The 10,554-nt window shown below is 35.0% G+C and overlaps 1 protein-coding gene across 3 annotated transcripts; it reads right to left on the minus strand.

The window, feature by feature from the left end:
• Nucleotides 1–1,504: 1,504 nt before the first annotated feature.
• LOC110019831 (1-phosphatidylinositol-3-phosphate 5-kinase FAB1A-like) lies at nt 1,505–9,967 on the minus strand. 3 transcript variants are annotated; one of them, XM_020717680.1, is made up of 11 exons: nt 9,816–9,967; nt 7,824–8,582; nt 7,404–7,548; nt 6,979–7,323; nt 5,075–5,929; nt 4,659–4,993; nt 4,440–4,566; nt 4,194–4,361; nt 2,608–4,038; nt 2,259–2,519; nt 1,505–2,178 (listed from the first exon to the last, which is right to left on the minus strand). In XM_020717680.1, the coding sequence occupies exons 2-11, from the start codon at nt 8,546–8,548 to the stop codon at nt 1,828–1,830; spliced, it is 4,743 nt and encodes a 1,580-aa protein (XP_020573339.1). In that variant the 5' UTR covers nt 8,549–8,582; nt 9,816–9,967; the 3' UTR covers nt 1,505–1,827. The 3 variants fall into 3 exon arrangements, with proteins under 3 accessions (XP_020573339.1, XP_020573341.1, XP_020573340.1); XM_020717682.1 differs by lacking the exon at nt 9,816–9,967 and adding an exon at nt 9,662–9,752; XM_020717681.1 differs by lacking the exon at nt 9,816–9,967 and adding an exon at nt 9,160–9,615.
• Nucleotides 9,968–10,554: the final 587 nt, after the last annotated feature.

Here is a 10,554-nt window from a genome sequence, read left to right on the forward strand (position 1 = left end):
TTTTTGCCCTTTTGGTGTAGAAGACCCTTGATAGTTTGAAGATGATCTAGCTTGGTTCTCTATCAAAAATTCATGCCTTAGAACGAGTAATGGCTAACCAAAGTTCTTTGCTTTGAGACATGCATTAGTGATGATAATTCAATGACTTAGTGTGATGCTTTGGTTTGTGATATGATCATAGTTTTGTAAACAAGTGTTCGTGATGCATTAGCAATATTGTAAATATACGTTCTAAAAGCCTTACCAAAAAAAAAGTATATGATTTATTCGAATCATTTTTTTTATATTGAAAGGCATAAATCTAAAAATTAAATTGAGGTGAAGATTATCGTTAAGTTGATACAAATGTCTCATTTTTTACTTAGCAATGAAATCTAAAACAATTATTTAAGTAGGTAATAGATCTAGTTATAGTTCCACAAGCTAGTTATAATCTATTGCTAACTATCATTTAGCTTTTATCATTCAGCTTAATTATTCTATAGGTCAAGATATGATGGAGTTTAGATACTATTTATATGATTCTTAATGGGTCATTTGAGTAATTTGGTCAGAATGCCAAATGAGTTCTAAAAGCAACATATCATCCTTTGAAAATCCTTATAATCATTTATTAACAAAGCTAGGCTTGTTTGGATTCGTTTAGTTTAATAAAACTCTTATTGAGTCAAAAGGACAAACGGCCAAATTGGGTTTACTAAGGACAATAATTTTGGCTGAACATTAAGTATGATTTTTAATGTTCTACAATCATATTGAACCCATTATAAACCAAATACTAGAAGAGGCATTTCAATTTGGACAAATGACGTCAAATGATCTCAAACAGATTAATATTGGGTTACTTTGTAAGAATTGAATTGATCAAAGCTTCTTTAACTTATAGGGTGAGTCTAAGAGGAGTCTAGGAACACTGAGGTCTGAGGATGCATCTTAGGGTCTTAGGAATGTTTAGGTTGACTTAACTTAATCAGGCGTAAATCTTCCTCCAAATTTCCGCGTGAAAGAACAAGTGGTGGACTTGAATCGTATTCCGGATTTATTACAAATTCAGCATACATTCATTAACCAAATAAATAAATTTAAAGACACAATGTAACTAATACGGAAAAAGGAATAAACATCTGGAATATTTACTTTAGATAAATAATTAAAGAGGCATTGTTCCTATTTATAGAACGAGGAGAACATTACCGGCTTTTACTTGTTCAAAAGTAAACCACAAAATGATTCTTGATTTCTTCTTAGCCACCATTTTTCTCCTGAAATAAAAGATCAGCCATTCAGCATTAGAAGTAATTAGATTTCTTATTGGTATCATAAATAAACAAATTAAATAAAACAAAGAGATTGTAATGGCTTACAAATAGGTGTGTGGGCATAGCATGGTATAAAATAGGCTATCTTTTAGATGACATGAGCTTTGAATAAAACGAAAGGATGCCACTCTACTTCGAAGCAGAACCCAGTTGTTATGGATTCTCCAAATATACATCATATGGGATAAATGAAAAGAGAAATATCATTTTCTTACGAATATAAATATTTGATTGTTCAAGCGCTATCTACATAGGATTACAACTAGAATGCAAATTCTATAGCTTAATGACTACATTATACGGACAAAAAGATATGAAAGAAGAAAATCCATCTGCATAAACATTTTGCGTTTCCACAATTCACCTAAAAAAATACATTTAGATACATCTAGTCCAAAATTGCTTTAAAAATCGCAATATTTGGGATCATATAATGCAGGAGCTATATGCAGTAACTGTCAGGGCAAATCTTGTAACAGGATATGCGGCTGATCAGCCCACAAGGATATCAAGCAAACGCTTCAATTGGTTTATCCTGGTCATTTTCATCGTATAATGTGGGCGAGCAAGCGTCATTGCTGAGAAGAGATTTATCCGAGCCAGAATACTGTGTGCAGCTCCATGTATCCGGAACGGTCAGGAAATATTTAGACATGAACTTTCTAAATCTTTTTTTGTACTCCTTTGGGGAAATAACAGTTGGCAATGCATTCTTAGGAACAACTAGAGAAGCTTTTACCCAGGTTTCAAGCTGTTTGTCCCAGGTGTACTGCCTCACATAATCTATAATACCAAATACAAGCTCGCGATGTTCTCTATCCACACCCACAAGCAAAGAATAATCCATGACATTAATTGACTGCAAGAAAAATAATGCTCAAGTCTAGATGAAATAGCCTTTGATGCCATTAAACAAAAGAGAGGCAACTGGATACTCACAGTGAGGAAAAAGGTATCATTCCAAATAGCTCTTTGCAATAAATGTTTAGTTTTTTTGCCAACATATATTGGAGACATACGCATGTCCTCAATAAAGTTTCCATCTAAAAGAATTTTATCCGAATCATTTGCATTAGAAATGTATCTGGAAAAAATAGCACCTTTGAGATCATACTTGCATGAAATATTTCTCCCAAAGAGTAAATTTTCCATAACCATGAGATCAGTTTTAACTTCTTTACCATTTCGGAATTGCCTAACCTGGAGTTCAAAAATTCAACTCAGATTAAAATGAAATTAAAACCTGTTTGTTAATTAAGTATCTAGAACTGAACAAAAGATTTATGACCTGATATATTCCTAGTATTTTTGCTAGGCATGTTTGGTTCCCTGAGTCTAGAGAAAAAAATAGATATTTAAAATATTGAGGTCCAAACTTCAAAAAAGAATCAAGCTCTGTTTTTTTTATTTGTTTTATGATAAATCTGTCATCCATAGTCTTTGCAAAGAACACTTTGCTCTTTCCTCCCTGAGCATCCCACTTCTTGCAACGATTAAGGGAGGATATGTAAGCCAACTCTGAAGGACAACACTTTTTTCGAAGAGAAAAAAATTCCCTTGCATATATACAAATAACTGAGTATTTACTTTTTCCAGAAATATTTTCATAACCCAAAGTAATTTCAGGATGTAAATTATCTGAAGTAATCAATTGATCAACAAATAATGAAGCATCAGAAGTTGAGAAGTAATGATCATCTGCTAATGACGAGCATGAAGCTTCAGACTCCAAATGAGATCGAGACAAAGCTAATGAACTATGAGACCTAAATGAAGCATCAGTTGCTTGATCCAGCTTTTCATTTGCTTCCTTTTCATTTATGACATCCATCAGGCCACACTGGTCTTTGTATAATGCTAAAGCACAGGAAATAATACTAGATATCTCATCATCAACAAGAGACAAAACATTGCCACCTAAGCCCACTGCAAAGTGTAATGAACATTTTGGAGTAATGAGCTTGCGCACTCCAGATAAATGCACTGGAGTATAGACACTAATAAACTGAAATTTATGTAAGGAACCTCCATGGAGATCTTTCCTGTAGGCCTTCCGTAGTTCAGAAAAAGGATTCCATATCCATTGTTTTTTATCTTCTGCATCAGAATTATTGTGCTGAAATGCAGCAGGATTTTCATTACCGCTGCAACTTTCCTTGGTTCTCTGCTCTGGTCCACGTGTTTCTTCAGTATAATTGAAGGGTACAATTGAATCTGGATCAGATTCCTCATCAATAACATGATCCAATATAGGAATAGATTCTTCCTTAAAATCATTTAAAGAGAGATTGCTTAGTTCACCAATAACATCACGCTCAGTGGCCATTTCAGAATGCTCTACAGAAGTCAATTCTGGAAAACCTTCTCCAAGCAAGTTACCCTCAACTAAAAGGAGGGGATCAGAAGAAACAGGCGCAAGCTCTCCAGAAAACCGAGCAGATTCAATTTTTAGTTCATTTTCCAAAATCCCATAATTTCCAGCATGTTGATTTCCATCAGCTAAATAGGATTCCCCAACAATTACAGGAATCTGGAGCAGATGCACACTTCTTACATCAACAGAAAAATCTCCCAGATGCTGCACCAGGAAATGTAAACGACAATCCCAAACATAAAGCAATAAAATCAGCTCTTCGATTAGCCAATTTAAATCAAGAATAATCTTGTTCACATTTTTCCCTTGATGCACACCGTGACTAACAGCCTCCTCCAGAGAAGCCTAATAGCACAAAACAAGTAGATAGCAACAATCAAATAGGGTTTTTAATGCATATTTAAAAAAAGCAATTCTATTCAAGTGACTTCTGAAAAGAAAATTTAGCATGTTTCTAAGAGATAAAAAGAGTAACGACTATAAAGAGAAACCTGAACTACCTCAAATGCAGTTTTATCTTCTTTAAGCATATTTTCTAATTCGTAAATTGGTTTCATTGGCCCTGAAAATTTGATAGACTTCTTTTGTATTGAGCTTGCAAAATAAGATTTCAAATATAGTAGCACATTAGCAACATCTCTGTAAAGGAGATCAACCTTTTCAAGAACCTAAATAAAATAAATCTGAGGTCAAAATTAGAAAAAGCAAAAGGCAAGAATTAGCATACAAGCATGATTAAAGCATACATCTTTTGCTTCTTTCCTAATCCAATCTTCTCCATTCTGATTATAGAACTCTAATAACGGTTGTGGCTTGCATGCAGTATATATTTCTACTGAGGAATATCGAAACATTGCAACTTTAGATCCCAATCTGCAGATCAAAAAGAAACATTAAAGAGATTAGGAATCCAAAGCTTAGAAACAAATAACACCAATCTAACCTTCCAATAAAAAAAGGCATACCCAAAAAATCGAAGGCAGTCCTTATGCAACAAATGTCCACATCTGGATAAACGGTTAGCTGCAGAGTGATCAGCAAAACTTAGATCTAAAAACTTGCCAAAGGAAAGTCCACGGGCCACAGAAGACATCGTAACCCTCCGACTAGCTTTTGGACCTCTCCTATCATGATCGCACTTTAAACACCGAGTCCACATCCAGATTTTACCTTCCGCTTCACCAAGCAATATCGATTCTTTTGGAAGAAGCCTGACTGTAGCAGTAAGATTACCATTCTGGTGGGTAAATCTATAGATGTGAGCTTCTGAACGTTCACCGCATGAGGAGCAAGTATATTTCTAAAAATCAAGATTGAAGTAAGAGATTCTGACTGCAATGAAAGAAAACATGAGAAAAATAAAAACAAGAAAAAAATAAACCTGGCTGAGCAAAATATCTTGCAGATATCGTCCAAGAGACACATCAAGATTCCCATAGTATTTGATACGAGTAAGACGGCTCTCCTCACAAGCAATCTGTTTCGGTATGCATTGCCTAGATGCAAGTACCAATATACTTTCAGGATCTAATGTGAACTCAATATCATTCTTACTCTTTAATTTTACTTCAGTATTTTCATCAATCTGAATTTCAGTAATTTGCGTGAGATCTGAGACAAGGCCAGCCTCTCCACCGATGTGGAAATCAAAACCTAGTTTTTCATGAAGATCTTTGCTAAAAAAATTTTCATAGTCAAGGGTTTCCACCAATGGAGAAAACACAGCCCTACTATCATTGTCATGTTCAGTCTCTTTCAGTTCAACATACGCTGAAATGGACTCTAATGTTAAAGCTGGGAGGCTTTCTCCAAGAAGGATATCACCATTGTCAGTTCTAGGCATGATATTATCACGAGAAGATTCAAAGTTGGACCCAAGCAACATCAATGATCCTTCAGCACACTCGTTGGAATTAGACTGCTCTTCGTTGAAAGATTTCATCATCGAAACATTAAAAATGGGAATATCTACAACATTTACACGAGCAGCACAGGCCAAAGAATCTTTATGATCCATCAAATTTGAATTCAGAGAATCAATAGAGTTAACTGTTGTCACCATTTGATCTACAGAAATAACTTTGTCCTCCCTTGAGCAAGACATGGAAGAGAAAAATGCCTTCTGATCAGCAAAAAAAGAAGTTTCAATTTTTAAATGATATGCAGCAAAGACCGTATATTGCAAAGCATGTTTGATCTTCTTCAGCTCATCACTATTTGCACCTTTCAGCAATATCTGCCATAAGATCTTGCCAGTTACATAAAGTTCATTTAAATTTACAAAAAATGTAAAAGGTCATCAAAATATAAAATCATTTACTAATCAAAACAACAGTAAGAATAATAATATTGGCCAACTTTTCACATAGGTAATCTGCAAAACAAAGTTATGCAGTTAGTAGGTAAATTATATCATACCTCTGACAGGATTGAGCCGGCTCAAGACATTTGCTTAATGGAAAACTCTAGAAGTATTTTTTACATGTATTAAACATTAACAAACCAATCTAGCAAAACCTTGAAGTGAATCTAACTCTGGCAATGTTCAAGTCAGTTACAGTATTAGGTCTAATTATGCTGACTTATCATGTTATTTCAATCTTATTAAACTGGCTATAAACCAGTGAAGGACTGTGTGCTATATATCTGAAAAAGTAATCATATATTTTCAGATTTCAAGGCACAAAGAATAAGTAATTGGATCTTGTAAATACACAATATGAAAGAAACAAAGTTCGCAATAATAAAAGATAAAATAAATTGAAACAACTCATCACATGTAAAGCAAAAGGCAGAAGAAATTGTTCCAATTACACCAACATGGGCAGAGTATTGATTTAAGGTTCGTTTGATAGATGGATATTGTGGTAAATGCACTAACTATGGAGTCAAAATTTTATTGTTTAAGCAAGAAAGTCAACAACGAGCCAATTGTGAGAAAAACAGGAATTTATCGAATTGATATAAGCATCTAAATACAGTCATAGGAAAATAACAGAAAGGCCTCATCTTTGTAGAACCCTTGAAAAACTTTTTTTTACCACCTTTAGTCACATGTCAAGAATTTAAAAGATTTATTGACAAAGCTTCCAGGAATTCAAAAATTAATAGTGTCCGTCAGCATGCATAAGTAACGAAAGACATTAACAAAAACAAAAACTTGAAATAAAATATGCATGATGTCCAAAGTAGTCACTAAATACTACATGTATCTAAAGAATTGAGGGGCTGAAACCGACGAAACATTCATGCTGCAAAAGGTGGGGAATGAAAGAAAAATCTCACCGTGCAACCTAAAGGTCTAGGAAAACCCTCTAAAAACATTAAAGTTTTGGCCAGCTTTTTACCAGCATCTCCAATGGAATTGTGTTCGTCTACAAGCTTTTCAAAGTGGAAAGAATCACAATGCATTAGGTTTTGTCTCACTGTCATCTCGTGAAGTGAAAAAATCTGAGAGCCGGTACAAAGAGCAATTCTCTCCAAACGTGGGAGCTTCATATCAAATACCAGGGTAATTCCCATTGAAAAAACAGCCTCTTGTACATCACGAGAAACAGTTTTCTCAACCAAAATCACATTTGGATGGAAATTCTCGATCATGTCAATGGTGAACTTCAAATGGTCCTTTTCCTGACTCAGAAAAAATAATTAGTAGAAAAGATACATCACCGTCATTCAAATAAGCACAACTAATTTTCTGATTGACTTACCTTCCCCATTGATTCAAATGATGACAATCCATTTGCTGAATTGCCCAGAAATCCCTTGAGCAATAGGAGCCTGGCATTTTTGAAACTAGTAGGCATGTGCTTGTGTGCAGCGCTCTTCTTGAAAACAAGGCCCTTTATCACTTGACTGTAATTAAAGTTAGTTTCTACAATAGGACATTAAGTATCACATACTTGAATAAAATATGTATAACCTACTAAGTCTAATACTATGTTAACAACCATTATAAGAACGTTCATTCTTTTCCTTAAAATGCATGGAAAAAAAAAGAACAAAGAATGCATGCTTGCCACCTAGGATGAGTATTGATTATTGACTCCAAAGGAAGCAGAAACATTTTTCACATAAAATGACATCAATTCAACTGGTTCTCAGATCTAATTAAAACATCCAAATATTACCTTTGGCTTCGAGAACCTGATGCAATACATTTCACCTTTACATAAGAACAAGGGTCCATAGCTCTACCTTCACCATCATCGGGCTTAACAAGCAATGCAGCTTCCCAGGATAAAGAAGTCACAATGTTCAGCCAGTTCTGACAAGAATCATCATCAACGAATCTTATGCCCTCCGAAGCAAGACATCGACTAACAAGAAGTTTGAGCTGCCCATTTATGACTTCCATCATTAACTTTTGATGTTCGTCTTTATGGTTAACTATGTTTCCTTGCTCTTCATCAAGGTTACTTAAGGAACTAAGTTGACCCCATCTGGTATCATCATTATAATCTTTATCCCCATCAACAACATTGGTAACACTGTCAGTAACATTACTTATATCTTCCGGTTCAGGTGGTAACCAAATAAGAGGATCTGCTTCAATACTCACACAATATGATGGCTTACTGCCGTTGTAAGCATCTTTTATGTTGTTAGCATCATTATCAACTACTTCAGACTGAGCTGGTTCAGGGGAAACATTGTAACAGTCAACACATTCAACACTGTTATCATCATAATTTTCATATCCTAATAAACTTGAGGGTGAATTTTCTTCCAATAACAGAACTCTTGTGCGATTCAAACCATTACTGACATGGGACGACTCAATAGCCGCTTTTTGAAATGAGCTTCCTTTCCCAAGCTCTTCCGCTTGCTCCATAGTTTCCCAGCATGCATGCATTTGGCAAGTATCAACAGTATCAAACAAGCTAAACCTAGTCATTGGACATGGCTCAGCCAGATAGCATATAAAGTGAAAATAGGAAACCCATCATATAAAATAAATAAACTTCATAACAATAAGGTAATCCCTAAAAACAATGATAAGGAATTAGATGGCCAAGACAGAAGAGCCTATATGTAGGTAACTTCTATATTTGAGATTTAAATTCAAGCACCTATTAACTTCAGTTTAAGAATTCACAGCTGTTTTTAGTTATGATATTAGAAGAGTTTCAGCCAAAAGATTTGGTGTCAAACAAGCAGCATTCAGTACTCTTAACCAAACCAAAGAAGAAGATTAAGAAAAAAGCCCTAAAAGTAAAAGAATACGAAAAACAATTTCATGAGTTGAAATTTAGGTTTCTAAGACTACTTGGCAATTCATGCTCAAGTAGGTAGAATAGTGAAGTTTGATATTTCAAAATAAGGAATCTACTCATTCCACTCAAGAACAACCCCGGACACAATACCCTCAATCGAAAAGGATAAGATGAAAAAGATGGGAAACTGACTGAATAATGATCACACACATGCTAATCAAAGAAGCTGCAAATTGAAAGAGTAACAGACCTGCCTTTGTTGGCAGATCCGCCTGAAGCTCCTCCGGAACAAAATAAAAGGTAAAATTTAGCACCTGATACGATATAAGTATCTATTTGAATAAACAAATATGGATCAGCCGCGTATTTAAGGAAAAAAAGGAAAAGAAAGAGAGTTTAATGTGAGCAACCTGCCAAAAATTTCAAGCAAAATCTCTATAAAGTAAAAGGATGGGGAAAAAATCAGTGGAGTGCAGAGATTTCGATACGTGGCTGCAATTGAACAGAAACACAATGCAAAATTTCAACCAACTAAAAACGAAACAGAGATACAACAAGCAGGACCGGCGGAGCAATTCCAAAGACAATCAAAGCAAGGAAAACCATAAATGCGAGAAGACTCACTGATAAACAAGTACTACAAGTAACTATTCCAAACAAAAAGTTAAAAAAGGATGAATCCAATACCTAAACCACCAAATAAACAAAAACAAACTAATCCAAAACCACACTTTGAGGACAGAATCTCTTACCCGCTAGAACCAAGCTACGAAAACAAACATAACGCAAGGAAAAAACACTTCCATCTTCAATTTAACGCAATCTCGAAAACCAGCCATCCTACTTAAGATAAATAAATACACAAATAAAATTCAAATCTTCAGCTTTAAAGAGAAGATTGCTTACCCGTATAGAACACTCCAGCTAAATTTCGAAAATGTGGGTTTTGCTCGCCCAATATCTCTGCATCTGTCCTCTTTGCCTTCGATGAAAGGCTGATAACCCACAAAAAGTTCAGAATGGCGAAAAAGGGAAGTTGGAAAAATGCTGCAGAGAAAGTGGGACCCACAGGTGTCATACTGTAGGATAGTATTGAGTAGAGCTTAAGTGCGAAAATGACAGCATATATTTCGCATTGAACCCCATTAATTGCCATGGTTAATTCCTGAAAAAAGAAAAATTACATACGAGCTTTTAACTTTAAATAATAAGATTATAACGTTCATCTTTTTTTAATATATATTTATTTTTATATACAAGTTAAAATATGATATAAAAATGTGATTGCCGATCTTGACGCGATCTAGCAGTCCAGAAGGAAAATATGATGAAGGAGGTCCCATAACAGAAGATTATAAGGCCCACTTATTTGATCAGGTGAAGCTTTCCGAGCCAACTCAATAAAATCAAAGCCAACCAAACCACGGAATAGACAAAAGACGACCAAAAGAACATCAGAATGAGTCACTCGGTTTGAAACAAAGACGAAAGAGTATACAAGTCAACAGTCACAAGAAAGTCAATCCAAGAGAAGAACTGGTTGCATAGTATCTTCAACCATGCCATGAATGCCCAGAGAATCTCCATCATAAGCCAAAGTTCAACAATCGGGCCACATCAGTCAGCCGACCCATATCGACCAAGT

The sequence above is a fragment of the Phalaenopsis equestris genome, unplaced genomic scaffold, assembly GCF_001263595.1.
Source record: "Phalaenopsis equestris unplaced genomic scaffold, ASM126359v1 Scaffold000082, whole genome shotgun sequence".
Lineage (NCBI taxonomy): Eukaryota > Viridiplantae > Streptophyta > Magnoliopsida > Asparagales > Orchidaceae > Phalaenopsis > Phalaenopsis equestris.

Coding starts and splice junctions, on each gene's coding strand:
- LOC110019831 (XM_020717680.1), bottom strand. CDS start 8,548: ATGCATGCATGCTGGGAAACTATGGAGCAAGCGGAAGAGCTTGGGAAA. Junction 7,549..7,823: donor TCAGGTTCTCGAAGCCAAAG/GTAATATTTGGA, acceptor CTTTAATTACAG/TCAAGTGATAAAGGGCCTTG. Junction 4,567..4,658: donor GACTGCCTTCGATTTTTTGG/GTATGCCTTTTT, acceptor TTTGATCTGCAG/ATTGGGATCTAAAGTTGCAA.